The sequence below is a fragment of the Melanerpes formicivorus genome, unplaced genomic scaffold (assembly GCF_026170545.1).
Source record: "Melanerpes formicivorus ecotype bairdi unplaced genomic scaffold, bMelFor1.0.p_v2 SCAF_81, whole genome shotgun sequence".
NCBI lineage: Eukaryota > Metazoa > Chordata > Aves > Piciformes > Picidae > Melanerpes > Melanerpes formicivorus.
In genome coordinates this window covers 820,412-847,818 of record NW_027142433.1, presented here as the reverse complement: position 1 = coordinate 847,818, position 27,407 = coordinate 820,412, and the positions used below count along the sequence as shown (strand labels likewise).

General features: G+C 65.0%; 3 protein-coding genes across 12 annotated transcripts in view; 1 reads left to right on the top strand and 2 right to left on the bottom strand.

Annotated features, from left to right (window-relative positions):
- PDE4DIP (phosphodiesterase 4D interacting protein) overlaps nt 1-12,511 on the top strand; it is a 31,178-nt gene extending 18,667 nt beyond the window's left edge. For 2 of the 8 annotated variants that reach the window (XM_068164547.1, XM_068164541.1), the window contains 22 exons: nt 188-303; nt 1,004-1,131; nt 4,891-4,982; nt 5,099-5,235; nt 5,334-5,649; nt 5,724-5,892; nt 6,005-6,121; nt 6,206-6,680; nt 6,929-7,164; nt 7,390-7,438; nt 7,715-7,932; nt 8,288-8,482; nt 9,112-9,333; nt 9,495-9,626; nt 9,744-9,863; nt 9,955-10,132; nt 10,219-10,343; nt 10,515-10,616; nt 10,798-11,369; nt 11,444-11,582; nt 11,690-11,736; nt 12,006-12,511. In XM_068164547.1, coding sequence (XP_068020648.1) covers nt 188-303; nt 1,004-1,131; nt 4,891-4,982; nt 5,099-5,235; nt 5,334-5,649; nt 5,724-5,892; nt 6,005-6,121; nt 6,206-6,680; nt 6,929-7,164; nt 7,390-7,438; nt 7,715-7,932; nt 8,288-8,482; nt 9,112-9,333; nt 9,495-9,626; nt 9,744-9,863; nt 9,955-10,132; nt 10,219-10,343; nt 10,515-10,616; nt 10,798-11,369; nt 11,444-11,582; nt 11,690-11,736; nt 12,006-12,038 — 3,918 coding nt within the window. In that variant the 3' untranslated portion in view covers nt 12,039-12,511. The remainder of the gene's footprint in view (nt 1-187; nt 304-1,003; nt 1,132-4,890; nt 4,983-5,098; nt 5,236-5,333; nt 5,650-5,723; nt 5,893-6,004; nt 6,122-6,205; nt 6,681-6,928; nt 7,165-7,389; nt 7,439-7,714; nt 7,933-8,287; nt 8,483-9,111; nt 9,334-9,494; nt 9,627-9,743; nt 9,864-9,954; nt 10,133-10,218; nt 10,344-10,514; nt 10,617-10,797; nt 11,370-11,443; nt 11,583-11,689; nt 11,737-12,005) is intronic. The other 6 variants (XM_068164546.1, XM_068164545.1, XM_068164548.1 and 3 more) reach the window with 6 other exon arrangements.
- Nucleotides 12,512-12,771: 260 nt separating this feature from the next.
- On the bottom strand, nt 12,772-20,326 carry PRKAB2 (protein kinase AMP-activated non-catalytic subunit beta 2). Of its 3 annotated transcripts, none has more exons than XM_068164550.1 (8): nt 20,266-20,326; nt 17,705-17,882; nt 17,333-17,499; nt 16,449-16,542; nt 15,826-15,946; nt 14,500-14,633; nt 14,155-14,223; nt 12,772-13,674 (listed from the first exon to the last, which is right to left on the bottom strand). In XM_068164550.1, the coding sequence occupies exons 2-8, from the start codon at nt 17,864-17,866 to the stop codon at nt 13,597-13,599; spliced, it is 825 nt and encodes a 274-aa protein (XP_068020651.1). In that variant the 5' UTR covers nt 17,867-17,882; nt 20,266-20,326; the 3' UTR covers nt 12,772-13,596. The 3 variants fall into 3 exon arrangements, with proteins under 3 accessions (XP_068020651.1, XP_068020650.1, XP_068020652.1); XM_068164549.1 differs by lacking the exon at nt 20,266-20,326 and adding an exon at nt 20,165-20,259; XM_068164551.1 differs by lacking the exon at nt 20,266-20,326 and adding an exon at nt 20,165-20,259 and having other exon boundaries at nt 15,832-15,946.
- Nucleotides 20,327-20,707: 381 nt separating this feature from the next.
- On the bottom strand, nt 20,708-27,046 carry LOC137454473 (flavin-containing monooxygenase 5-like). The gene is made up of 8 exons (XM_068164496.1): nt 26,749-27,046; nt 25,464-25,652; nt 25,219-25,381; nt 24,363-24,505; nt 23,970-24,169; nt 21,964-22,313; nt 21,503-21,575; nt 20,708-21,420 (listed from the first exon to the last, which is right to left on the bottom strand). The coding sequence occupies exons 1-8, from the start codon at nt 26,881-26,883 to the stop codon at nt 20,982-20,984; spliced, it is 1,692 nt and encodes a 563-aa protein (XP_068020597.1). The 5' UTR covers nt 26,884-27,046; the 3' UTR covers nt 20,708-20,981.
- Nucleotides 27,047-27,407: the final 361 nt, after the last annotated feature.

Here is a 27,407-nt window from a genome sequence, read left to right as displayed (position 1 = left end):
CATAAGGGGGACACAGGAGAGAACTGTCTCCCTTCGGCACTTGTCCCACGGGAAGAGTCTTTTGGAAGCCCAGGGGTCACACTGCTCAACCTGATCACTTGGACACAAGCAGCAGGGAAAGGGCAAGGCCCTGCTTCTCCCTGGCTTTCTGTCTCTCTTGAGGTGTTGTGTTGTCTTTCTCTCCAAGCAGTTGTTCCTGATGCTGGAGGGGCTGGTGGCTGAACGGAGTCGGCTGAACGAGGCTCTGCAGGCGGAGAGGCAGCTCTACAGCAGCCTGGTGAAGTTCCACACACACCCAGAGAGGTGAGCCTGGGCCCCTGCTGCCCTGCTCCAGCAAGCCTGCCTGGCCCCTGGGGCAGTCCCTCATGTGCTGCTCTCAGTGGGAAAGAGAGAGTCTAGGCAAAGAATCAGACAGCCTGGGGGTTCCAAGTTGCAGGCTGCCTCTTCCCCTGGAAGAGGCTGCAGTGGTGAGCTTTACGTGCTCTGTGAGCTGCTCCCCACACCCCTGCCCCCTCTAGTTCAGGTTCTGGGATTTCCATCTCTTTTTTCCCTGGCTTATCCCAGCTCAGTTTCCAGCCCACACTTGGCTGCCTTTCAGAGGTGGCTGTCAGGTTCCCAGCCAACTGTGGGGCTGATAAGGACCTATCTAGGTGCTTATCTGGGCGGTGGTCCCGCAGCGCACTGTGGCCTGCATTCCCTGCACTAATCCCCTGCCCTTCATGGGGCTGCAGCCTCTGGGACATTTGAGCTACCTGATAGCCAGAGCAGCACATAAGTGGAGTGCTTGGGTAAGTGCTGGAGAGAACAGCTGTGCCTAGAAGTCCCCTGCCGGGGGCTGGAGCCTTTAGGGGCTGGCTGTGCTCTGGGGAGGTGTGGAGGTGAGGCCAGGAGGTGGCTGAGCTGCCTGGGGAAGGTGTGCCCGCTGGGGGTGGCATGCCTGGCTGCAGGGGGACCCTGTGGTGTCTGCCTAACCCTCTTCCCTTTCCTGTGGCGCGTTGGTTAGCGCTGCCGGAGACCACACTCTGCAGGCGGAGCTGGAGGGGGTCCACGAGCTCCGTGGGCAGCTGGAAGAAGCCCTGGGAAGAAGCTTGGAGCGTTTGAGCAGGCTGGAGCCGCGGGGTGCCGCAGGAGGTGGGGAACAGGAGCGTGTGAGAGCCCCGCCCCAGCATGCCTTCTGAGCCAGCGCTGGCGCCCCCCAGCCCGGCCGCCTGCCGCACGCACTCGGGGAGGGCTGCTTGGGGTCTTAGCCGCGCTACGGTAGAGCCGCCCCGGGGCCTGCTTGGGTTTGCGTTGGAGCTGCTGCCGCGGCGGCCGTCGGTGCCGGCCCCTGTGTCTCCTGTGCGTCCCCGTCTCGCCCTCCCTGCTGGCCACTGATGGATTTGCACATTCGAACCATTCCATTTTAGCTGATTGCCCTCTACCTCCCTCCTCCCCCCCCACCATGGGCCAAATAAAGACTCCCTTTCTCTGAAGGAAACACCAGATGTTCTCTATCATCTCCCAAGTGCATGAGTGTGAGTTCTTGTACCCCTTCACCATCCTGACCCAGTGACATCCCCCTTTTGGGTTGGTGGTAGCAGGCCCAAAAGGAGGAGGGGCATGGAAAAGCAGGTTCCAGAGCTTGAGGAGGTGAGGAGGGCTGCAGGGCCCTGGGGCTCTTGCAGAAGTCTTGTCTCCAACCAACACTTCCTGTTGAGCTTAACCCAAACCCTGTGCCCATGTTGATGATTTTACTGACTTGATTTTTTCCCCCCCCGAATTACAAGTTGTCCCAAACTAGCTTCTGAGTACCTCCAAGGGAGAGCTTCCTCTGTTTGACAGCTGGTTTGGGGTGACTGCTCCCAGGGTCTGGAGTGGGTCTTCCCTCACCTGTATACATGCAGCTTATTGCAGGCTCCCCACGCTCCTTGGGCAAGGGGCAGGGCCCTGCTTCTGCTCTGGGGACAGTCCCACTTGGCTGCAGAGCAGTTCCAGGGCATCTTTCACCTCCTCTGGGAGCATTTGGGCTGGTGTGAGAGCTGGAAAACAGCAGCTTGCTGATGATCAGCACTTCCCATGGATCAGCAGCCTCATGCTGGATCACTTCCCACGGGGGCAGGAGCAGATTTTGTACCTCTGAGCATCTGTTCCTGCTTGCTGGGGAAGCTGAGCTAGGAGCAAGGGGAGCAGAAGAGCTCTCTCTCGGGGAGCTGCACCACCTGGACTCCTGCCTGCTCTGCTGCCCACCTCTGTGACTGCTCCACCTGACACCACCTGTGCCATGCCTTGCACCCGTGCTGAGGTCTTCCCTTGCCTGCCTCAGCCAGGGGCAGAAGGCAGCACAGCTCCCCCTTCACAGGCAGCAGGCCAGCACTGCTGCTCTGCTCTGTGCCTAGCTGTGTGGTGAGTTCAGCAGTTCTCATGTGGCCCAAAGGGAAGCAGCTGGTGGCTGCTGGGCAGCTCTGGCACTTGGTTAGCTTTTCCTTCCTTGTCTTTCATCTCATCCCTTCCTCTCAACTCCTTTGCATGGCACTATCTTCTCTTTCTCCTTCTGCCTCTCACTTCCATAGAAGTCTTTGTGTCCCTCTCTCTCCACCTTCCATCCTCCATCCTGGCTCTGATGCCCAGCTGGCTCCCTGGTCCCTTGAATGCCATGGAGCCCAGGACACGGCACAGATGCCCTGGCAGGGCCTGAGTCAAGCCTTGGCTGGTGCTCCAGCAGCTCCCATCTCTTGTGTGTGCTTTGCTGCAGATCTGTCCCTGGCCTCTGCTTACCTTACTGCTGGAAGTGCCCCTAGGGGAGCATTATCCTGGGCTCAGCTGCCCAAACTTTCCCACTCTCTTCTTCAGGGCCTCCTTTCACCCCTGGTATCCCTGCCTGGGCACCCTGCCCTGTGCAAGGACCAGCCTCAGAACCTTGTGCCTGAAGCATCCTCTGCAACCTGCACAGTGCTTTCTGCTGTCTTGTAGCTCTTTGTGGCAGTCTCTTTCCTCTTGGTTTCCCTGGGGGCCTTGCTTCCCTTCCCTTGTTCCCAGCAGTGAGAACACTTGCAGGTCAGCCCTGCCCCTGGGGCCCTGTGCCAGTTTAAAGCCATGCAGCCAGTCCTCTGTGCCTGCAGGCTGGGTGTGAAGGACAAAAAAAGAGAGCTGGGCTTGCATCTCCTGTCTCTCTTGCCAGTAGTGCAGAGAGCTGGGCAGCTCTGTGTTGTTTGAGTTTGCACCCTGGTGTGCTCCTGCTGGGATGGAGGCTCCAAGCCCTCTGTGAACAGCAGCCTGGGCACAGCCTCTCCTGGCTGCCCTCTGCTCCTCCACTGCCAGCTTCCTCTTATTCCCTGGCTTTTTTACCTCGGGCTTTGTGCTGCCTTGTTCTGCCCCAGGCCGGGAGCCCTGGGGAGCTGTGGGGTGCTGTGTCCTGGCACAAGAGGGAGTTCTTCCATGTGCCCAGAGCAGCCCTGCTGGCTGTGTGCCAGCCTGCCCTGGCCCCTGAGCCATGGTGATCTGGCTTGAGAGCCATCTGCATGTTGTCCTCAGCCCCCCGGGAAAGCCTGCATCCCTTTGCCCTTCAGAGCCCTGCAGGCATCGAGCTTTAGCCCCAGAGGGTTTGGTACCTGGCAGGCCCTGTCCTTAGGGGCTCCGAGGGCTGTGCTTTGGCTGTGCTGAATGCCACCCATGGGAGCTACTGCTGCTCTCACTTGCAGCTGCCTGTAAGCATTTTGCTCTCCATGATGGCTGTCCCTGCTTCCCCCCCCCCCTTCCCGGGCACGGCTGCCCCTGCTCCCCACCCCCCCCCCGGGCACGGCCGCCCCTGCTCCCCACCCCCCCCCCGGGCACGGCCGCCCCTGCTCCCCACCCCCCCGGGGCCGCGGCCACCCTTGCTTCCCCCCCGGGGCACGGCTGCGCCTGCTGCAGAGAGCAGGCTCCAGCACGCAGCGTGATGCCTGCCCGGGCTTGGCACTCCGGTGCTCCTGGGTTTTGCAGTCTCTTGCTTGTCACAAGTGGCTCTCCTGAGTGTGCCACTGCCTTTGTGCACAGTGCACTCTGTGCCCAAGTGTGCTCCTGGCTGCTCCTCTGCTCCCCTTCCCAGGAGCTGTCTGTATCCTTCACCAGGGACGTTTGGCCACTCTGCTGCCAGGACTTCCCTGCGTTTCCCTGCTGCATGTTCAGCCTTGCCTGATGGTGCTGGGTCTGGCTAAAGCAAGGCCCCTCTGAAACCTGGCCCTGCACAGCCCCTGTCCTGTCCAAACTCCCCATTCCCTGGGGAGAAGAGGGGTTGGAACTACACCCCTGTCACAACCAGACAGTAGGAGCCAAGCAGGGCAGGCTAAGGGGAAGGAAAGCTGTCCAGACAAGGGGTGCAAGCCCTCGCCTGGGGCTTTACAGTAGGAGGCCAGGAGCAGAACTGTGTCCAGGCAGAGAAGCATGTCCCCAGCTCAGCTCTGTGGGGCAGGCTGGGCCCACACCCCCTGTGCACTGTGGTGTGGGACACAAGGGTCCCTTTGGCACCCCAAGGCTTGGGAGGAGCCCAGTGCCACACAGGACAGCAGGGCTTGGGGGACTGTTGGTGCCTGCCCTGAGCTGTCCCTGCTGACTGGGACAGTGCCAGCCTGACCCAGCTGCTGCTGGCTGGGGCTTGTGAAGGGGCTGCAGGGTGGGCAGCATGTCTGCGTGTGTGTTGGGGTGAAGGCAGAGACGTGGATGGGGCTGCAGGCACAGGGGCTGGATTGGAGCTCCAGCATGCAGAGAAGGTGTGGCAGGGCACAGGGCCGTGGGGAGAGCTGTGGAAGCACCCCAAGAGCAGGCACCTGCCCTGGGGCTGCCCACAGGACTTGTGAGCACCACCGAGCGTGGGGCAGAGGCGATGCTGCCACTGGCACTGCTTTGAGCACCTCCCTGTGCTGTGCTGTTCTCTAGGTCAGGCCACAGGCACAGATGCTGATGATGCCAGCACCAACCTCACTGACAGCAGCAAGGAGAAGGCAGCCCAAGGCATGGCAGCCCAGCACGTGAGTCGTGGCAGCACAGCACTGGGAGCAGGGCTGGCAGGGGTGGGCTCTACACCACTGTCAGACTCTGTCCTGGCCCCTCTGGAAATGTCCCTGTCCCCTCTTTGTCTCTCTAGAGCAGCTCCCAGACCCCCAAAGGAAGGGGGAGCGCAGCATCCCCCGTGCTGGGACAGGGGCTGCGGGCAGAGGAGGAGCTGAGGGAGCTGAAGGTGCAGCTGGAGGAAGCTGGCTTCTCCTCTGTCTCCCACATGAGGCAAGAGCCCTGGGTGCTGGAGCACGCGAGCGGCAGGGGTTGGAGCGGGTGCCCGGCTCCTGGCCTCCGCCTGCCCCTCACCGTGCCCGTGTCCCCAGGAAGGCGATGCTGAGCCTGTGCCTGGAGAACGCGGAGCTCAAGGAGCAGATGGGTGAAGCCACGTCGCTGCTGGACAACGCGGAGCAGGAGGAGGCTGGGCTGGGCGGCCCCCTGGCCCCTGAGCCTCGCAGAGCACAGAGGAGGAGCCGCGGTGCCCCCAGGGAGCGCCCAGCTGGCAGCTCTGGGGACGGCCAGGGGATCCCAGCAGAGAGGGGAACCCTGCCTGCCAAACGGCCGGCGCTGGAGGCACGGGCCCGGGAGGACGTGGCCAAGAAACTCTGCCCTGGTACCCCAGGGAGAGAGGACGGGAGCCGTGTAAGTGCCCTGGGCACAGGGGACTGGGTTAGGGGGGGAAATGGGGAGCTCATATCCTGTCTCCCCTCTGGCAGGCAGAGGGCACGGTCTCTGGCGGGGGCTGGTCAGGACTGGGTGCAGAGCTCCGGTCTCAGGTGGCACAGGGCCAAAGGCAGTGCCAGGAGCTGCAGGACAAGCTTGCTGCCTCAGAGGCCATGGTGCGGGCACAAGCCGAGCAGCTGGAGAAGTGCCACAGCCTCCTCCGTGAGTTAAAGGCCCAGCCGGGGCAGGGCAGGGTCTGTGCCAAGCCCTGTGCTGCACGGGGGCAGGGGTGGTGGATCCTGCCCGGGCCTCTGAGGTGGGGGCTGCCCCGCAGGTGAGCCCCAGGCGCAGCAGCTGAGCAAGCAGGTGCAGGTGGACTTCCAGGACCTGGGCTATGAGACCTGTGGGCGAAGCGAGACCGAGGCTGACCGGGATGAGGCCACCAGCCCTGGTAAGGAGGGTTGGGGCTCTGGAGGTCCCTGTGCCTTGCCCAGCTGGCATGGGGAAGTGGCACCGTGCCCTGCTCCCTCTGCAGAGTGTGAAGAGCCAGATGTATTCAGTGAGCCCAGCCTGGGTGAGGAGCTGGGATCCCCATACCGGCCAGGGGTGCCCAGGGCAGGCAAGGCTGCCCGGAAAGCCACGGCCCCAGCGGACGTGGGGGCCCTGCAGCAGCACATCCAGGACCTCAGGGCACAGCTTCTCAATGCCAACAAGGTGATCCAGAGCCTGCAGCGCCGTGCCCGCTCCATCTCCCTCACCAGTGGCTACACCTCCGGCGCTGAGCGGCCCCCACCGGGCACCACGGCCTTGGCCTCCTCGGCCCACAGCCTCACGGATGAGGATGAGGGCTGGCAGTCAGACGGGCACAGCACCCTCTGCCCGCCTGCCCTGCGTGCCCACCGTGACCTGCAGCACCTGGTGCGCCGCGTTGCCCTCCTCGAGGCGCAGCTGCCCGCAGCCAAGCTGGGAGGAGTGTTGCCTAAGGAGCTGCAGTCTGCCACTTGGCCAGGGTATGGCGATGGGGTCTGGGCGCAGGAGGGGCTGGGGGGGTGCCAGCGTGTTTGCTTTGCTCGCAGCTGAGCTCCCGGGGCGCTTGTGCAGCGAAACGGAGCAGCGGCAGCGGGCGCTGCGCAGACTCTGGTCGCGGCACTCTGTCCTCGCAGCGCTCTCGGGGGTCTCGCAGCGCTCTCGGGGGTCTCACAGCGCTCTCGGGGGTCTCGCAGAACCTGTGGCCTCACCACGTGCACCTCTCTCCTAGGAAATACGACTCACTGATCCAGGCTCAGGCTCGGGAGCTCTCCCACCTGCGGCAGACGCTGCGGGAGGGTCGTGGGGTGAGCCGCAGCCTGGCCCAGCACCTGCGCGATGCCCTGCGGTCCTTTGAGGACCTTCTCCGTGGCACTGACATCGACTACTACCAGGGGCAGGGCTTCCGGGAGCAGCTGGCCCAGGGCAGGCATCTGGCTGAGAGGCTCAGCGACAAGCTGGGCACCAGTAAGTACCCCTGTGGGGAAGGGCTGGGCACCGTGGGGTGAAGCAGGCTAGGAAGGGATGCTTTAACGAGCGCTGTGGAGGGCTGGGGCTATTCAGATACTTTGTGCTGTGTGGCTGCCTGCTTTGAGAGGGGCTGTCCTGTCCTGCTGCCTGTGCCTCTGTTCGGGGGTGGGCAGCCTGGGGCATGCAGATGGTGACTGGCTCCTCTCTGGCTTGGTTTCTCAGATCGACAAGATGGGGAGGATAATAGCAGCCATGAGCTCCTGGCACTGAGGTACCTGTTCCCAGGCAGGGCCTGGGGAGCCCCATGGGCTAATTGTACTCTTGGGCTGGGGGTCTGGGGAGCCTTTGGGTCTGTGCTTCAGGTGGACAGCCTGGGACTGCCTTTGCTCTGGGGGGGGCAAGTGCCAGGCTCAGGCTGCTCAAACCATGGCTCCATCCAGGTGGGCTGCAGCGTGTGGGGTGCACTGCTGGGGTGTGCACAGTGCAGTGGGGAGGGCCATGGGGTGGAGGCTGCACTGCCCTGCCCACCCCATGGTCATCCCCACAGGCTTAGCCGAGAGCTCCAGGAGAAGGAGAAGGTGATCGAGAGCCTGGAGGCGAAGCTGCAGGAGCGCTGCGAGTCGCCAGGCAGCAGCCTCCCCCCCTCCGAGTCCTCCTGCTCTGCTGTCAGCTCCTCCTTCGTGTCTGAGGGGCTGGAGCCCTGCTCCGATGGGGATGCAGCCAGTGAGTGCAGCCAGTGCCATGAGGAGCCCGCCCAGCCGACAGGTGCCGTGGGGTGCTGCTGGGCACACGCAGCCCCTCTGTAGCATGTGGGTCCCTGCAGCAGTAGATGCTCCTCAGGCCTGGGCAGGGGCTGCCTGCGTGGCATTGTCTCCCAGTGCCAGCCTGGGAGGGTGAGCACACAGCGCTTGAGGCTGTAGGGGAGCATCTCAGGAGTCCTGCTGTGGTACCACAGCCCTGCAAGGCTGTGACTTGACCAGCTTTCTGTGGTCTGGCCCAGCAAGGTCCCTCAGCTGCTTGGGATGTGCCAGGGTCCACAGTGCCCCTGGGGAGGAGAGATCCTTGCCAGGTTGAGCCAGGGCCTCGCTGACATCTCTCTCCATCTCTCTCCTATCTCTAGGCTTTCCCTTTGACTCCTTTTCCAAACTTGCTAGTGCCTCCCTGCCTTCACTGGCCCCTGGGCTGCCCCCCTTCCTGCCTGCCAGGCCCCCCACTCCTGCAGCACCCCCACCGCTGGGGTGCTGTGGGCCCCCTGTCTGCTCCCTGGCCGAGGCACAGCAGGAGCTGCAGGTGCTCCGGAAGCAGCTGGGAGAAAGTGAGCACTGCCTCTGCCATGGGCTTGGTCCTGCCTGCTGAGCTGTGCCATGCTGTGCTGTGCCATGCTGTGCTGTGCCATGCTGCATGGCCCCCCCATACTCTCTGACCTGCCTGTCCTGCTCCAGCCCTTCTGCTTTCTGGAGCTCCTGCTTTGGGGTTGGATCCAATCGCTCTGGCTGGGGGCACAGTGGGGATTCAGATCTGGTTGGGTGATCAGTTGGACTTGGTAGTCTTGGAGGTCTCTTCCAACCTGACTGATTCTGTGATGTAGAGTAGGCCTGGTGGATGGAGTAGGCACAGAATGAAGCAGCACTGGCCCTTGGTGAGGGCACTTGCACATCTTAGGGCCTCTGGGAAAGGGCTGGTGTGCTTAGTGCTGCCTAGGAGCCAGGCTGAGACCCTCCAGCTGATGTAATTCTTAAGGCCTGTGAGAGTCCCTGCTCTTCGAGGGGAATCTGACTGGGGCAGGAGGTCAGTGCTGGGGTCTCACCACAGGTGGCTGCTGGGCTGCACTGCTGGGCAGAGTGAGAAGGGGGCAGAGAGCATGTGGTGGAAGTGTGCTACCCTCATTCTTCCTCCCTGCTTATTGCTCTCCAACCTCCTCACCGCTTTGCCCTGTGCACGCAGGTGTGGCATTGTCTGTGGAGCCAGCAAAGCTCACAGTGGCTCTGGGCCCCTTCGGAGAGAGCAGCAAAGCCCCAGCCCTGCCCTGCCCACACGGTGTGCTGCAGAGCCTGGCTGGGAGCCCCGGGGCCGCTCACACCCACACCCGCTGGGATGTGCCCCCTCCCAGCCAGCCACTTTATGGGGCTCTGCCATCCGGGTACCCCTCCAGCCAGAAGCTATCAGGTAAGGTCCACGTTGGAAAGCACAGGAGAATCCTGGGTGGGAGTGGGGGAACAAGGAGGAGCCCCGGCTGAAGGGCTGCAGGACGTGGCTGTGGCATGGGGCAGGAACGTGGCAGACGGCAAAGCCAATCCTGCCCTGAACGGCCCCTTTGGCTGCGGCAGGGGCAGACCTGCTGGAGGAGCACTTGGTGGAGATCCGCAGCCTGCGCCAGCGCCTGGAGGAGTCCATCTGCACCAACGACCGGCTCCGGGAGCAGCTGGAACGCCGCCTGGCCTCGGCCGGCAAGGCCAGCGGTACGGTGCTGCCCTGGGGCCAGGGGCCTGGCTTCGCAGACCCCCTTGCACGGGGAGGGAGCTCGCCCTGTGCGTGGCAGGGAGGGAGAAAGACTCAGCGCCCGTCCCCCCGTGCAGGATTGCCCGGTGATGTCGGTGGGCAGGCGGCGGAGCCGGGGCTGCAGCTGAATGGGGAGAACCAGGTTCTGCGTGAGGACAACCGCAGCCTGCGGCTCCAGCGCGACCACCTCGCCCAGGGTAGGGCCGGGCCAGCAGGGACCCCAGCCCCGTATCCCGGAGAGCGCTGGCTGAGCCGGGTGCCGCTGACACTTGTGTGCTTCGTCCCCAGAGCTGGCGCGGGTGCAGGAGGCGCTGCTGGCTGCCTGTGCCCGGGCACGGGAGGCCGAGGCAGAGCTGTGCCAGCGGCGCGGGGACCAGCGCAGGCTGGCCGAGGAGCTTGCCGAGCGCCAAGAGAGCGTCCGACGGCTGCGGGACGAGCGGCGCTCCCTGCAGGAGGACAACAACAGGTGAGGCGTGGGGCGCTACGGCTCTGGGGCTAGCCGGGCTGCGCGGCACGGCTGGCACCGCACCCACCTGTGCCACCCCTCTGCAGGCTGCAGCACACGGTGACGCTCCTGCAGCAGCAATGCGAAGAGCAGCGCCTGCTCCTGCAGACGCTGCGTGCCGAGCTGCACGTCTATGAGAGCCTCCCTGGCCCAGCTGCTGAGCCCCGTGCAGGTACTCACCCCCCGTGCCCGGCCCACCACCTCTGCAGCCCTGGAGCGGTACCACAGCCCTGCCCTGTGCAGGCAGCAGGGGGAAAGGCGGTGGCCTTGCTGGCAGGCAAGGAGCAGAGGCAGGCCCCCGGCCCAGGGCTGGCAGCAGAGGCTCAGATGCTGCTTCTTGCAGGCTGCTTCCCGTCCCCGCCGGTGCGGGATGTTGGCACCAGCTCAGAGGCTTCCCTCTTCTCCCCGCTGCCGTCTGACATGCCGGTGGCCCCGCAGACGGACGGTGGGTACCGGAACCTGCCCCCAGCCTGCTTCAGGGGGCGCCGAGGCCTGACCAACTCACGGCAGCACCATTGCTGGGCAAGGGTGGAGAGCCGTGGGCGGCGCCAAGCCCCTAGGATAGGACAAGGAAGGCCATAGGGGGATAAAGCAGCAGTCCTCACCCAACCCTGCTCGTTCCACAGCCCCCCTCGGGACAGCCCCCCTGGGGAGGAAGAGCGAGGAGCTGCCAGGGGCTCATGCTGTCTGCCGCCTGGACACCTACCGGGCCCTGGAGCACCACCTCCTGGAAGGGAAGCAGCTGGCCCAGGAGCTCAGCTGTCTCACACACCCAGCGCGGGGGCTGCCCGACTGCCAGCTCCCGGGAAAGGAGGTAAAGCGTGGGCAGGACAGGGCTGGTGGCAGCTGGGGGCCAGGCCCTCCCTGGACCGCGCCTAAAGCGGCTCCTGAGCCCGGTGCCCGCCTCCAGGCTTGCAGCGCTGGCAAGCAGCAGGGAGCTTCTCGCCTGGGGACTGTGGCTGGCTCGGCCCTGCCATGCTGGGCTGGGCATGGCCAGTGCCCAGGTGCAGCGGGCTGTGGGTGCCCTGGCAGCACCTGCTCCCGCACCCTTCTCCCACAGGCGCTGGGGTGGGTGGGCACAAGGCACCTCTGGGGCAGCACCAGCACCCTGCATCGCATCCTGGAGGAGTGCACATCTCTCCTGGCTGCCTTCTGGAGCACCATGCTGCCCATCAACCCTGCCCAGCACCAGGGCAAGGTAAGCACTAGACCAGGGGCCGGAGGGGCGGTGGGGCTGGGGGTTGGCAGCTGACTGCACCTGCCTGGCCCCAGGAGCAGGAGCTGCAGGGTGAGATTGCAGCACTGAGGGCCCAGCTCTCCGAGAGGGAGGAGGCTCTGCAGAGCACGGCCAGGCGGCTGCGCAGCACGGCCCAGCTCAAGGACAGCATGGAGCAGTTCATCCTCACTCAGTGTACGTGGCCCAGGGGGCATCTTGCTGTGGGGAGGCAGGGCCAAGCTGGCCTGGTAGCCCGGGGTGGCTCCACAGCAGGGACCTCACTGGCCCCATTTCCCCTGCAGTGTCCAGGACCCACAATGTGCTGCGCAAGGCCAGGACTAACCTGGAGGTGAGTTTGCCCTGGCAGCCGGGGAGGGATGGGGCTGCGGTGAGCCCTGGTGCCCTGAGGATGGGCACAGGTGGCTGACACCCCTGACAGTGCTGACAGTGCTCTGCCAGCAGGGGCACTGAGGGGCCAGCTGAATGCAGCATGTCTCTGGAAACACAGGGACCCATTTTCCTTGGCCGTCCCCAGCCTGTGTCCCAAGGGCACAGGGGCCCTGGCAAAGGCCTGCCCTGGTGCTGCTCCCCCTCACTGCTGCACACCTTTCTTGCCAGGTGAAGGCCCAGCAGGCCCTGCCCGTTGCATGAGCCCGAGGCAAGGCAGGGTGCCATACCTCCTGCCATGGAAGAGCCTGGTGGCTGCCAAGCCAGGCTGGAGTGGACCTTGTCCCTGCTGCTGTCGAGGGCTAGGGGGGACAGGTGCCTGTGGTGCCCAGGGCTGCACACCTGGTGGGTTTGGGCTGCTGTGGTGGTTCTGTGTCCTCCACCTGCCTCTGACAGCGCAGCAGCAGCTGCTGGCTTGGGCTTTGCCTGCCCTGTGCTTTAGTGCTCACCCCTCTTGTGTCCACGGTGCTCAGAGCAGGGCCTCACAGCCTGCTGCACTACCCCTCCTTGGTCCCCCTTGCCCCTGCTGCCTGTGCCTGCTTGTGGAGGTGTGTATATGTACATAGCAAAGCCATCAGAGCTGCCTGCTGGGGGCTCCCCAGGGCGGGAGGAAGATGTAAGCAATGCCATGTTCTGGTCAGTGGCTGGAGAGTCCCCAATAAAGGCTTCCTTTGGGTCGTGGTGTTTCTGGCATGCCCCTCTCTGCAGCCCTGCTCCCCCTCCCCATGCTCCCCCTCCCCACGCTCCCCCTCCCCGCGCTCCCCCCTCCCCACGCTGCCTGCAGTGCTGGGGCCCTTGGGCGCTGCCCTGGCTGGCACCGCAGGCACAGCGCCGAGTCCCACCCCGGCACCCCCAGGGCAGCTCCGGGCCCTGCTGGCTGCTCCCCTCCCTCCACCCTCTGCTCTGGAGTCCCCTGCCAACACTCTGCAGCAGCAGCAAGAACAATAAATACTGTAATAAATAGAGAAAACCCTGGCAGGTGGCACTGCTCTGGCAGCAGGCAGGGGAGCCGGGCTGGGGGCTCCCTGCCTGGCTTCACTCTCCCCAGGCCCCCTCCAGCATGGGCATGTGCAGGCGTCCCTGGGGCTGGGATGCAGTCAGTCCTGCCCTGCAGAAGCACTCAGGGGTGGGGACAGGGCACTCAGTCCTTGATGGTTCTGTCCCAGCAGCAGGCAAGTGTCCAGCTGTACCCTCGCTCCCGCTGGCTCCACGCTGAACCTGGCAGGGGGATGGGGCTGCAGCCAGAGCTCAGAGTCCTCCTCAAAGCTGGGGAGCACAAGGAGGAGGGCAGCCCCCTAGCCAGGGCTGCAGCACAGGGGGCAGGTGGCAAGCTGGCACATCCCAGAGGCCTAGGGATCGTTGTGGCCTGGAAGGCTCAGTCACCAGGGATGCACAGTAATGTTCAGCAGGTAGGAGATGCTCCTGGAGGCTCGGGCTGGTGGCAGTGCCAGGACCGTCCCAGGGCCCTTGTAGGCTGGGGAGGATGGGCAGGGTGAAGCCCTTTCCGTGTTGGGTGTGAGGAAAGGCTATTCTGGTGAGCAGCAGCGTGGCCCCAGAGGCTGACAGAAGCCGAGGGGAGCTGTGGGTGTGCAGAGACCGAGAGTCAAAGCGAGCCCCAGCAGCAGCGTGGGACAGCGCCCCCGGGCGGCAGGCTGGAGCCAGCAGCCAGCTCACGGCGCCGGGCCCGGCCCGTGCGGACGCGGCGGCGCTCGGTGTCCTGCGGCGGCGCTCGGTGTCCTGCGGGGGCGGGCGCGGCCTGGGCTCAGATGGGTTTGTAGAGCAGGGTGGTGACGTACTTCTTCTTGTAGCGGTGCGTGGCGCTCAGCACCATCACCCCGTCCTGCGGGGCACAGCGTCAGCGGCCAGCAGGGGCCAGGGCGCAGGGCAGCCTGCCTGTGCCACCCAGCCTGTGCCTCCCAGCCTGTGCCACCCAGCCTGTGCCAGCACCTTGAGGCGGCCAGCAGGAAGCAGCTGCTGCAGCCCCAGCCCCTGCTGCCCTAAGTCTCAGAGCCAGCAAGACACATCCAACACCCAGGACAGGCAGTTGGGGCAGAACAAGGGGAGGGTCTGGCACAGAGCAGGAGACCCAGGGCTGCTTGGCTCCTGCTGCAGGGAGGCAGCTTCAGGGAATCGTAAAGAAGCCCTGCCTGGGCCACACCTCCCTGGGCAGCCAGGCTGCCCTCAGGTGGGCCTGCTGCTCCCTGCACCACCAACCTCCACCCACCAGCTGCCTAGGTTCTGCTGCCTGCAGGTGCTGTGGGCTCCTGGGAGCCAGGCCAGCGCCCCCCAGAGCCCAGCAGCCCGGGGGGGCTGCCCTTACCTTGATGGAGAGCGCATAGAGGTGATTGAGCATGACGTGGTTGGGCTCGGGCAGCAGCGCAGGGTCACACTAGGAGGAAAGGAATGTCACAGGGGAACAGCAGCCCTGATCCCTCCAGCCCTGGCAGCACAGGGAGCTGCCAGCTCAGGCAGTCTGAGCTGCTGGTGTCTCTGGCTGTTCTGAACAGGAGCAGAGCTCAGCTGAGCACCAGGCAGAGCAAGGGGCCAAGCCAGTGTGGTTAATGGGAAAAGCCAAGAGCCAGGCCCCAGCCAAGGGGCTCCCTGCAGCCAGGGCTCCCCTTCCCACCAGAGTGGCACTCTGTGTGTGCTGCATGCTGTTACCCACCGAGATATTGGTGTCCTTGTTCAGGATGACCTGGAGGAGGTGAGGGGGGAGGATGGGAGGGGACTTGAAGCGCTCTTCGGGCCGGTACACGTACATCTCCTGGCCATAAGGCCCAGGGGGTGAGCTGGATAAGTCTGGAGAAGAGAAGGATGAGACATGACCTGGCAAAAGCAGAGCCAGCGAGCACAGAGCAGCTCCCCAAGAGCTGCAAGCACCCAGCAGGGTCTTTCAGGCACAGACATCATCCACAAGCCATGGCCACGTGTCCTGCAGCAGCAGCTCAGCCTCTTCACGGCAGAAGGGGCAGCCAGGCAGGCCCTGGGCATTTCCAAGCAGGGCTGTAAGCTGTACATGCACTGACACCCCCAAACACCCCCTGGCACCTGCCCTGAGACCTCTACACGTGGCTCTCAGCACAGTGGGGTCCCTCTCCCTGCAGCAAGCAGCCAGCCTGCCCCAGAGCTGTACCCTTGGCAGCAGGGGCACAGCAAGCTGCACAACTGCACACACTGCATGAGGAAGGGAAGCCCAGACTGAGCAGCTGCTCAACCTGTGTGAGGGACCTGTGGCTGCTGGAAGCTGGACTGGCCCTGTGCCCTGGCCCCATCTGAACTGATGGGTTTGGAACAACCAGCACCCAGAAGGGCTCTGCCTCCCCGGACCTGCTGCGTCCTGCTGGCTTCCTCCCAAGGAAGCATCTTTTGCCAAGGCTGGGCAAGGCCATGGAGCTAAGCTGGTTCTGAGGTGGGGCTGGCAGCAGGGACAGCAGGCCCCAGTCAGGGTGCCCCGGGCTGAAACCTGTCTGAGCTCCCTGCCAGCTCTTCACCCCGAGCCACTGCCAGCGCCTGCGTGGTAACCTAACCTGCTGCTGTAAGACAAGTGCAGAGGGAGGCTCCTGAGGAGCTAGGGCCGGGACAAATTGCCTTGGCATGAAAGTTAAGAGTAGCTGCTGAAAATAACCTGGGTCCTGCCCTTGCCTGGCCTGCAGCCCGGGTCAGATGACTTACAGCTCAGCAGGCAGGGGGGGCTGCTGCTCCCCACCGCCCCCAGGCTGCAGCGGCCACCCCAGCACAGGGACCCTGCCCTGGGACAGTGCTAGCCCAGGAGAGCTCACACCAGCACAGCCCCTCCCGGGGACGAGGCCTCAGCTGCGGGCTGCTGAGCTCATGCAGCCAAACACCACTATTCCTGGGTGCAGGCCCACTCCTCGGCTCAGGGGGCTGCTCCCCCCGGGGCAGGGAGCCTTGGGGCAGGGAGCCTTGGGGCAGGGAGCCTTGGGGCAGGGGAGGTGGCCAGTGGCTCATGCAAAGCTGCAGTGCAACTCACCCCGACCTGAGGTCTCTGAGCTCTCCAGGGAGTCCACCTTCAGCGCGTCGAACACCTCGAAGTCAGACTTCTTGACGTGGATCAGGTTGTTGATTGTCCCCATCTGGCTGGTGACCACGGGCTGCAGAGAGCCAAGAGTCTTCCTCTGGCCAGCTGCACTGAAGCACACTCAATGCTGCCTGCATCCTCCCAGCACAGGGGGCCATGACCCCAGAGCACGGGAGGCCGCTGCCTGGCTCCGCTCTACGCTTGCAGATGTCTGCTGTGTGCCCTGGGAGGACTTCCTTACACTCCCAGGTTCCTACATCACCTCCTGCTTCCATCCTCTATCCTGCTACTGAGTGGTCTCTCCTTCCCATGCTGCTACTGTGATTCATTGTGAAGGAGAGCCTGCTGACCCCAAGGCCCAGCTTCCCATGTAGCCAATTCCAAATGGGACTTAAAGACCTTCTGGTGTTTCCCTGCCCCTCAGTACCCCAAAACTCCCCCACACAGCACGTCTGAGGCCAGAGGAACCAGCCTGTGGTAGTACTCATGGGATGGAGATGGCCCTTTTGTTTTGGCAGGTACCCTCTGCTCTTCCCACTCCCCCTCTGCTGCAGGGATAGAGCTCTGAGCAGTACCTCGGATGGGTCATGGACCCACTGGCCATCCACGAAGAATTTGTACTGGTGTTCTCCTTCTGGGAGGTCCAGGATAGCAACAAAGTCATTGTGGCTGTGCAGAAAGAACAAACAGGAGACAGCATTACCCTACTGATGCTCTGGGTGCTGCCCTTCCCCAGGCCCCCAGAAAACAGCCCTCTGTCACAGCCTGCCCAGCGCCTCGGCCCCAGCGCCCTCTGCACGGACACTAGGGGCATGAGTGCTGAGAGCAGCAGAGCAGCTCAGACCCCCAGGAGTCCAGAGCAGGGAGCACAGCAGCCAGCCCAGCCCTGCAGGCCCAGGGAAAGCTGATGACAGCCAACGGGGAGGGGGTGTGGGCAGAGCATCTAACCCTGTGCTGGCACTGTGGGGCACGGGCAGCAGGTGGGGAGGCTCTGGCTGTGAAGCCTGCAGTTGGGATAAGCCCATCCCAGGTGCTCTGCTGGGATTAGGCCCAGAGTCCTACACAGTGGTGCTGCAGACATTACAGATGTATTGCAGGCCAGCAAGACCATCATCAGGGCTAGAAGACCTAAGAGGAGCAAAGAAATAAGCCCTGCTGGCAACAGCACAACTAGGCATGGGGTAAGGCCGTAGTGAAGGCAAGAGCTGACAACTTCCAGAGGACTGCTGCACACCTGGGCAGGGCTCTGCTGCCAGGACTGCCAGCTGGGCAAGCAAAATGGGCTCTCTAATCTCCCACTGCACAACCACCCAGGGAAGCAGCTGACGACGTGTCTGTGCTCTGATGCTCCAGCCTGGCTGAAGTGAGAAAAGCCAGGAGAGCAAAGGGAGCAGCAGCTAGCACAGGGAAGGGAAAACACCCCCTGAGAAAGAGGAAGATGACTTGAGGGCCCAGCTACCTTTTGATGAGCGGGATCTTGGCGCTCCAGTTGTTGAACGAGCCGGAGATGAAGACCTCTTTGCCCCCATCAGCCCAGCGGATGACAGTGGGACGAGCCTGTTGGGATGGCTTCACTGCCTCCTCCAGGTCAGGCTGCCAGGACACAAACTCCTTGTCCCCAGGAATCTGAGCAAAGCAAGCCAGAGCTTGACTGAGACACAAACAGGACCACATTCACTTCCCCTGGGCCTCTACCAGCTCACCTACACATCCCAGACGCGAGCTCCTCCAGCCTGCCAGTCCTCCACAGACCCTTCGTGCGGTCAGGAGCGCAGCCCCACACAACCAGTGAGCTGCAGCCCCAGCCAGGGCCCCAGAGGGCAGCCCTTACCTTGGAGTCGTGTGAGCTGAAGACACTGGGGTCGTCAGTGCTGCCCACCATGATCTTGTGGGGGTGCTCCTTGGCAGAGTGGGGGGTGCCGGCGCCATCCGAGCGGTGGGACTTGGAGCCGTGCCGCTCCCCGGACGCTCGCTCGCTGGTGGTGTTCCCCATGGCGGCTCAGCAGCCCCTGGGAGAGACAGAGGATGCCATCTGCCTGTGCCCATGGGCTCTGGCAACAAGGAGAGGAGCAGAGGCGCCATTTCCCCCTCATCTCTGCCAGGAGACGCTGACAGCAGTCCTAAAAAAGGCCCAGAGCTCACTGCCGCTGCCAAGCGTGGCAGCTGGGGGGGCAACAAAGAGGAGAGCCTGGGCTAATTATAGCCACGTCCTGACACCCATCACTCCCGTTCAGCTGGGGCGTGGTGGGCTCCAAAACTTACACTGCATGCCCCAAAGCCTGCAGCCTGCAGGGAGGAGGGTCTGAGAAGAGTAAAGCCCACCTTTGCTGGGCGTGAGCAGAGCCTCTCCCACAGCCAGCCAGGCTCGGCAGACACACGCCCTGCGGCCAGAGGACAGCCGGAGTGGAAGTAGCGACTGTGAGACAGCTCCCGACGAGTCTCCAAGTGCTCACAGGCAGAACAGCACAGCCCCACGCCTGGAGAAGGCGGCAGGGAGCACTCGGCCTGCCTGAGCCGAATCATCCGAGCTGGAGCCCGGCCAGGCTGTGGGGCTGATGCTGTAACTCTGCAAGGAGCTCAGAGCTCAGTGGCATTGGGTGTGTCACCCTGCCAGCCCTGCTGGCTCTGACCCTCACCGGTGGCACCACCCTGGGCACTCTGGTGCCGGCTTGGACATTCAGAGGCACATGACTCAGTGCCACTCTAAGCTGGAGGTGGGCCCATCCCCAGCCTCACAGCTCAGAGCATGCAAACCAGGACTGGCCATACCCCCCCCAGCCATGAACAGCCACACACCCCCCAGGACAAAGAGCAAAGCCAGGGCAAGCTCCACGGGGCTCTGCAGGCCGTCCCCTGTTTGCAGCAGATGAGATGGAGCAGGCTTGCTGTGCAGCTCACTGCGCTGATCCTGGGCTCTGCAGGACAGCCAGCCTTGCCTCAAGTGCTTAGTGGTGACACTTGGGGGTTTGTTCAGATCAACTTACAGGAAGGCTGCCAGGCAAGGCTGCCAGCCAAGCAGGCTTTAGAACATCATGGGGCAATTACTGAAGTATTTCTGCAGTCCTGGGGGTTAAAAGGCAGCTCGAGAGGGCAGCTAACCCTCACTCCCACCCCCGCCCAGTGGGGATCAAGCACACATGAAGATCCAGGTCAGAGGAGCTTGCTCGGGTCAGCTCTTCCCTGGAGAAGGCTCAGCAAGCTCCTCAGCGGCCCTGCCCCCGTGCCCCCGTGCCCGCTGTGGAGGAGCTCCTTCCCCAGAACCTCCACCACGGCTCCCTCGCTCTTCTACAGGCAGGACAAGCTGCACGTTGCCTTGTGCCAAGGCAGAGCCGGAGGCACATGCCTGTGTTAACACCTGTGAAAGCTTCCCTTTCCCTTCTCCGAACGGAATCCAGTCCTTCTGCCTGCCCCTTGCAAGTCACACTCCCCAGCCACCTCCTGAGGTTTCTCCCAGGCAACGGCTCCGCTCTGGCACAGGACATCCAAACCCCTTGCGGACAAACCACCCCGCGGGCGTCCTGCTGCCGGGCAGGCAGCGCCTGGAGCACAGCCTGCGGCGCTCGGCTCCACTGAATGAACTTCTGCCTCGACCCCCCCGCCTCCAGACGAGCCCTTGCAGCACGGCCCAGCTCCCACGGCGTGACACGAGTTCCCCAAGTCACCGACGGAAACGCTGCCCAAACCAGAGCCCCGGCAAAACCTCTGCAGTGTCTCCGTGCATCCGCTGCCAGGCTGGCAGCAAGCCGCTGCCCGCTGCCGGCTGCCGGCTGCGGTCCGCAGTCAGGTGCGTGCGGGCCGGCGGCATCCCGATGCCCGCTCTCTGCTTCCCCCAGGGCGCGGGGCGCAGCCGTGCCCCCGCCCGCCGCTCCCCGCCGCGCCTCCCCCCGCCCGCCGCCCCCCGCCGCCCCCCGCCCGCCGGCAGCGCTGCGCTGCAGGCATGGGGTCCCCGCCCAGCGCCCACAGGCAGCCGCGCCCGCAATCGCCCCGGGCAGGCGGACTGCCGCTCCCGCCTGTCTCGCGGGGTCGCGGCGCGGGGAAGCTGTGGAAGCCGAGAGCGCAAAGCCTCCCCCGCCGGCAGGCTGCAGCAGGGCTGCCACGCTCGGCCGCCGCCCGCTCCCCTGCCCCGGCGCCGGCGCTTGCCACTGCCCCGAGGAGGAGCGGCCCGCACCGACGAGGGACGGGACCCTCCTGAGGGGCTGAGCCGGCCGCGGTCAGCCACAAACGAGGGGTCCAGGCCGCCCGTTCCCGGGGCCGTGTCACCCGCAGGGGAGCCCGGCCAAGCCTCACGCACCGTCTCCTCCCGGCCAAGCGGCGCCCGGCCGGCCGTGACGCCCCGCCGGTACCTCCGTCCCGACCCGGCCCGGCCCGGCCCGGCCCCGATCGCGGCCCCACCTGGCCGCCGCCGCCCCGCTCTCCGCCTCCGTCCAAAATGGCGACACCCCCTGCCGCCGCCGCCAGCCTCTGCGGGGCGCTCTGGCCCGCCCCCGCGCGCCGCTCTATGGCCGCGCCCCCCTCCCCCACCCCGCCCCCGCCGCGGACCAGCCGCCGGGCAGCCGCCATGTTTCTTGAGGGCAGGCGCGCCCATTGTGGTTGAGGGCGGGTGGCCCGGCGCGCGGGCATGGTGGATGAGGGCATTGCGGCTTCACCTGCGCCGCAGCTGGCGGGCGGCCATGTCGGTTGAGGGCAGGGCTAGGGCCGGGGTCCGGGGGCAGCGGGGAAGGGCTCGGCGTGACCGTGGGTTTGGGCTGCGGGGTAGGCTGTGACGTGAGCTGTCTGGGCGGGCAGCAGGCAGGCTGCGGGACAGACGCCGGAGAGAGGGAGAGCCCGCGCGGGGTGGTCTCCGGTCCCCTCGGCGGGGACAAGCTTTATTGCTCGTTCGCGGGGCGCCCCGGCCGGCCGAGCTCCCGCTTTGCTGACCACCTCCATGCTGGCTTCGCCCACAGGTACAGCTCGTGGAGCTGCCGGGCCAGGATTAAGAGGAGCCAGCCCTGTCCTCGGAGCAGCCCCTGCCGAGACCTGGTGAGCCAGGGCACAGCAGGAAGGTGGCACCGACCGGGCTGCACCTTCAAGGAGCTGACTCCCTGTGTGCGTCCCGACGAGGCGGCAGCCTAGGGAGATGCTGCAGACGCACCCAGAGCGCCCAGAGGCAAGGAGGAAGGCTGCGAGGTGATTCTACTGCCCCTCCGTTTTAGCTTAAGGAGAGACACATAGGAAAGAATGGCCAGGATCAAACCAATGCTGAAGAGGAGCTTGAAGATGTGGGGCGTGGATCCGGAGGAGGCAGCCCGGCGCCCGGCTCTGGCTTGCAGGGGCTTGATGACACGCTGCCACTGGGTGAGGATGGCTGCCCTGGCGCCTGCCCACCGGCCGGGGCCCCGCAGGCGGTACTGGTACGGCGTGCAGGGCCCGAAGGCCACCTCCAGGGCCAGCTTGGGGTCGATGAGGAAGAGGGTGAGCAGGTTGGGCTTGACCCCCACCTGGCAGGCGAGCTCATCCATGTAGGGGATGTAATCCACCTGGATGGTGTGCCGCTGGCTCTTCACGTACCTGTGGGCAGGGAGGGCAGGCTGGTTGGCAGCGTGGGAATGGGGCAACAGTGGCAGAGGCGGTGCCCGCGCAGGCTCCTTACCGCTTGGCCATTGTCTCCTTCTTTTGTGTGATATCAGCCAGCATGTCAGCCAACGGTGGCAGCTTGTGCAGCCCTGGGGAAGAGCAGGTTTGTAGTTTGAGGGAGGGCTGTGCTCCTGCAGTGGTCTGGCTGGCTCAGCAGCCCAGCCTGGCCTCTGCTCACACATGGAAGCCTTCGGGACTTTGGGAGGTAGCACACATCAGAAGCAAAGTGGGAAGCATGGGCAAAGAAAGTAACAGCAGGAAAGGAAAGGAGGGAGGTTGTTTGCAGGCAACAGGACCTCACAAGAGCAAGGCTTGTAGCAAAATTCAGTGATGATTTTTGTCCCCATGAAGATGCAAAATGAGGATAAACAGGTAAGTGGAGGGAGGCAGAGTGTGAGGTGATGCCACCAGCTGAACAACCCGGCCTTGCCACAGCTGAGAGAGCCCAGCTGCATCCTTCCAGACCGCCCTGCTTACCCTTGAAGACCCGGGTAGCCCAGCGACTCTGGAGCTCAGAGATGGGCATGACGGGACCCAGGGGCTGGATGAGGCCAATGAAAGCCAGCGTGGGCTTCTCCAGCTCAGGGGGGAACACAAGCTTATAGAGGGAGATCTGGTTCTCCACCACCTTCACACAGCTCTCAAGAAAGGGGAAGGAGAAGCTGTATCCCGTGGCGAAGACCACAGCTTCGATCTCCTCCCTGGTGCCATCCTCGAAGATGGCAGAGGTCTCTGTGAACTCCTTGATGTTGGGCTTCACCTGCACCCTGCCCGACAGGATGCGGTTGGGCAGGTCGTCGTTGACGGTCGGGTGCTGGTCAAAAAACCTGGAAGGCAGAGGTGGTGTGGAGCCTGGCCCTGGGGTGGGCAGCACCGAGGTGAGGCCCTGGGGCGCTGACCCGCGCTGGGGCACTGACCCGCGCTGGGGCGCTGACCCGAGCTGGGGCACTGACCCGGGCTGGGGCACTGACCCGGGCTGGGGCGCTGACCCGGGCTGGGGCGCTGACCCGTGCTGGGGCACTGACCCGTGCTGGGGCACTGACCCGTGCTGGGGCGCTGACCCGTGCTGGGGCGCTGACCCGGGCTGGGGCGCTGACCCGTGCTGGGGCGCTGACCCGGGCTGGGGCGTTGACCCGTGCTGGGGCACTGACCCGTGCTGGGGCGCTGACCCGGGCTGGGGCGCTGACCCGTGCTGGGGCGCTGACCCGGGCTGGGGCACTGACCCGAGCTGGGGCGCTGACCCGTGCTGGGGCGCTGACCCGTGCTGGGGTGCTGACCCGTGCTGGGGTGCTGACCCGTGCTGGGGCGCTGACCCGGGCTGGGGCACTGACCCGTGCTGGGGCGCTGACCCGGGCTGGGGCGCTGACCCGTGCTGGGGCACTGACCCGTGCTGGGGCGCTGACCCGGGCTGGGGCGCTGACCCGGGCTGGGGCACTGACCCGTGCTGGGGCGCTCACCCGGGCTGGGGTGCTGACCCGTGCTGGGGCACTGACCCGTGCTGGGGCGCTGACCCGGGCTGGGGCGCTCACCCGTGCTCGGGCGCTGACCCGTGCTGGGGCGCTGACCCGGGCTGGGGCACTGACCCGAGCTGGGGCACTGACCCGTGCTGGGGCACTGACCCGAGCTGGGGCACTGACCCGTGCTGGGGCGCTGACCCGTGCTGGGGCGCTGACCCGGGCTGGGGCACTGACCCGGGCTGGGGTACTGACCCGTGCTGGGGCACTGACCCGGGCTGGGGTGCTGACCCGGGCTGGGGCACTGACCCGTGCTGGGGCACTGACCCGTGCTGGGGCGCTGACCCGTGCTGGGGCGCTGACCCGTGCTGGGGCGCTGACCCGGGCTGGGGCGCTGACCCGGGCTGGGGCACTGACCCGGGCTGGGGCGCTCACCCGTGCTCGGGCGCTGACCCGTGCTGGGGCGCTGACCCGTGCTGGGGCACTGACCCGGGCTGGGGTGCTGACCCGTGCTGGGGCGCTGACCCGTGCTGGGGCACTGACCCGTGCTGGGGCACTGACCCGGGCTGGGGCACTGACCCGTGCTGGGGCGCTGACCCGTGCTGGGGCGCTGACCCGTGCTGGGGCGCTGACCCGGGCTGGGGCGCTCACCCGGGCTGGGGCGCTGACCCGTGCTGGGGCACTGACCCGGGCTGGGGTGCTGACCCGTGCTGGGGCGCTGACCCGTGCTGGGGCACTGACCCGTGCTGGGGCACTGACCCGGGCTGGGGCACTGACCCGTGCTGGGGCGCTGACCCGTGCTGGGGCGCTGACCCGTGCTGGGGCGCTGACCCGGGCTGGGGCGCTCACCCGGGCTGGGGCACTGACCCGGGCTGGGGTGCTGACCCGGGCTGGGGCACTGACCCGTGCTGGGGCACTGACCCGTGCTGGGGCACTGACCCGTGCTGGGGCGCTCACCCGGGCTGGGGCGCTGACCCGTGCTGGGGCGCTGACCCGTGCTGGGGCGCTGACCCGGGCTGGGGCGCTCACCCGTGCTGGGGCTTCAGGCCGTAGAGCGCGTGGTCGAAGCGGGCGTTCAGCTTCCTCTGCAGGTGGGCAGCGAGGGTGTTGAGAGGCAGCCAGGACTGCAGCAGCCGGTAGAAGCGGCTGATGTAGAGCACGTCGTAGGGGTACCCCTCGTCCCCCACGCGGTGCAGCACCCAGGCCCCGCGCCTGGTGCTGAGGAACACCTGGCAAGAAGGAGAGGAGAGGAGAGGTGAGGCGCTGGCCTGGCAGCACCCTTGGGACCGGGCTGGGCCCTTGCCATGCTCCCAGCGCAGGGACCGCAACAGCCACCCCTGTTGCGAGGGGAGGGGGTACTGGAAGAATGGACCCCTCAAGGCATGCCAGGGGGTTGCTGGATACCTGCTGGGGTCTGCCCACCTGCTTGGCTGTGTGGCTCAGCTCCACTGTGATGTCAACCCCTGAATTCCCGATGCCAACCACCACCACCCGCTGCCCTGAAAAGGGCTGTGGCTTCTTGTAGTCCCTGCTGTGCAGGTAGCAGCCCTTGAACTTATCCAGTCCTGGAAGAGAGAGAAGGAAGTTGTGCTGGGCAGGGATGTGGGGCAGCAGCTGGCTGGCCCCCTGCTTGGCCTGCTGGTGTGTTTTAGGAACAGGCTGGGGCCAGCGTGACCAATGGGAGCAATGAAACCCTGAGAGAGTGCCAAGAGAGGTGGTGGCACCGCCAGCCTGGGAGATGCTCAGTGGGGCTCTGAGCACCCTGCTCTGGGGCTGCTCTGGATTGGAGCAGAGCTTGGACTGGAGACCTCTGTGTTCCCATATGAAAATCCTCCTGCATTTCCTGCCAGTGCCAGGGTCTGGGGGAAGAGGAGCAGCCAGGGTCTGTGCAGGCCCCGGTGAGGGTGTGCTCCAGCCTGTTCCTCAGACAGTGTCTCCACAGCTGCAGGTCCCCCAGACAGTTTTGCCTGGCACCCAGAAGAGAAGGGCATCACCAGCTCTCAAGTCTTGCCACCAAGGCTGGAGAGCCCAGAGAATGTGTGGCCAGCAGCTTGGTGAGCCTGACTGGTGAGGTGGCAGTGGGGGCACCTGCCAGCAAGGCACTTTGTTCAGGTGTTGGTGTGGCAGCAGCCGCCACGATGGGTGAGACAGAAGCATGCTCATGCAATCCCACCATGGAGGCATGCTGGGCAGCAGCCAGAGTGAGCTGGCAGCTGAACTAGACAGAAGGGTGGTCCTGGGGGGACAGGGAGCAGGCGAGCAGCGCACCGGGCAGTACCTGGGAAGGAGTGGAGCGGGAGGTGTGCCTCGGTGTGGTGCCCGGTGCACACCAGCACCGCGTCGAAGACAGCTGCCTCCTGCTTCCCCTCACACTCGGTCACCACATCCCACTGGCCTGTGCTGGCGAAGTCAGGGCGCTTGGAGACGCGGCACACGCTGGTCTGCGCACAGGGAGAGCGGGCATCAGGCACCCTGCGCCCCCCAGCCCCGCTGCCGCTGCTCCCCAGCCCCCACGGCCCTCACCCTGAAGCGAATGTGGCGCAGCAGGTCGAAGTGCTGGGCGTACATGCGGAAGTACTTCATGATCATTGAGTTGTGCATGAAGTTGGGGAAGTCCTCAGGGATGGGGAAGTCGCTGAAGCACATCATCTCCTTGGAGGCGTTGACGATGACAGAGGGGTAGATGCTGGCACGTCCCTCCTCGGGCTGCTCCTGCAGGCGTGGGGCATGGCTTGGTGCCGGCCAGGGAGCCCTGGGCTGCCTGCCTGCCCTTGCCTGGCACTGTGCCTTGCCTTTGGGTGCAGATTAAAGCCACAGGTGGTCGTAGCACCTTTTCCTCTACCCAGCACCCTGCTGTTGGTGCACCCACCCACCCAGCAATAGAGGGAAAGAGGCTGGGGCCACGCAGTGGTGACAGTGGTTGTGGAGTCTTGTGCCTCGGTTTCCCTGCTCCAGGCCCTGATAAGGACATATCTTCCCACAGCTGCAAGTGCCCTGGTTGCCTCATTGGGTCCTGCTGTTTGCTTAACCAGCTATGGTGCTGCCAGCTGAGTGGCTGCTGCCACTCACTGGCTCTCTTCCCTGGCTGTTGTGCACTGCTGCCCTGGTTCTACTCCGCCAGCCACGTTTCTGACCCACTGTGGGCAGAAGCAGCAGTCTGTAGCTGAGCCACCCCTGAACCTTCGCTAGCATGGTGCAGTGTTTCTCCCCAGACTCTCCCGCTCAAGCAGTGGGGCATGGTGGTTCTGCTTGTCTTGGCGGCTCCCCGGGGGAGAAGTCAGCAGCCTCGGCAGGAGGGGTCAGGAATGGGCTCTGGGGAGAGCCCAGGCACAGAGGAGGCAGCACCTGGTGCATCTGCATGGGCAGGCCACACCAGAGCAGGGAGAGAAACAAGCAGGACTTCCAGGAGAGGGCTGGGCAGGATGGACTGGCACGAGTAGCAGGGTCGAATAGAGCCAGGGTGAGAAGGAAAGGGCTTGGGGGGGTCCAAAAGCAAAACAGCAGGGGAAGGGATGGACAAGTCCTGGAAGGGAGGGATGGACAGGGCTGGGGCTGAGCTGGAGGAGCAAGCCCTGGGGTAAGGTCGTTGGGGAGGGTCTGCCCTGCTGGAAGGGGATGAGCCCCCTGGGGCCGGCACCGCGGGGACCTCCTGCAGCCGCAGCATTTCTTCTGTCCTGGGGTTTCCCCTGGAGTCCTGCCTGCCACCGCCCGCAGAGCAGGGCAGCGGTGCCCCCGTGGCTGCCAAGGGCCAGTCCGCATCCCGTCGGTGCTGCTGCTGCGGGGCAGCCCGGCACAGCACGGGGCTTACCTCGAAGCGCCAGAGCCCCCCGATGTCCCCACTCCTCTCGAAGCAGGTGGGCACCAGCCCCTCCTCCAGACAGCATTTGAGGGCACAGAGGCCAGAGACGCCGGCACCGATGACGGCGACTCGCTGGTTAGCCATGTCCTGCGGTGCGGTGCGGCGCTGGCAGGGGTGCTGGGGAAGCCTCTGCTGGGGGTGAAGCACGCTCAGGGCTGTGTGGAGCCTGGCAGGTCATTTGAGGTGCTGCCTATTTGAGGACGGCCGTGCCCATGCTTCTTGTGACAGCCGAGTTCAGCTGGGGCGTCACAAGGCGTGTATCTTCCAGACCCGATATTCCCTTGCCTCTTGCCACACCTCCTGCCCACGCTTGCCCACCCTCCCAAGGGGCTCGTTAGCTTTTGTAAGTGCTTAAATGATGCCAGAGCTGCCCCAGGACTTCCTGGGTGCAGTGGCCAAGATGTGGACATAGTGCAGATTTTGTCATGCTGTGGTGTGGAAAAAGCCCGGAGAAGTCTCCGAGCAGAAAAGGGCTCCACCAGTGCTGAGCTCTCAAGCCGTGCCAAGGAGATGGAGAGCCCAGCAGGTGCGTGCCCAGCAGCTCAGGAGCCTGTGTCTGGTGGGAGAGATGAGCTGGCAGTGGTGACACTGGCCAGCAGGGCACCTAG

Bases quoted from the DNA above. Each gene is read 5' to 3' on its own strand.
- PRKAB2 (XM_068164550.1), bottom strand. From the start codon at position 17,866: ATGGGGAACACCACCAGCGAGCGAGCGTCCGGGGAGCGGCACGGCTCC. The intron at 17,500-17,704 runs GTAAGGGCTGCC...TGCTTTGCTCAG, and splicing joins TCAGCTCACACGACTCCAAG to ATTCCTGGGGACAAGGAGTT. The intron at 14,224-14,499 runs GTGGGTAACAGC...CTTTCCTCCTAG, and splicing joins ACAAGGACACCAATATCTCG to TGTGACCCTGCGCTGCTGCC.
- LOC137454473 (XM_068164496.1), bottom strand. From the start codon at position 26,883: ATGGCTAACCAGCGAGTCGCCGTCATCGGTGCCGGCGTCTCTGGCCTC. The intron at 24,170-24,362 runs GTGGGCAGACCC...CCTTCTTGCCAG, and splicing joins TGAGCCACACAGCCAAGCAG to GTGTTCCTCAGCACCAGGCG. The intron at 21,576-21,963 runs GTAAGCAGGGCG...GCTCTTCCCCAG, and splicing joins GGCTACCCGGGTCTTCAAGG to GGCTGCACAAGCTGCCACCG.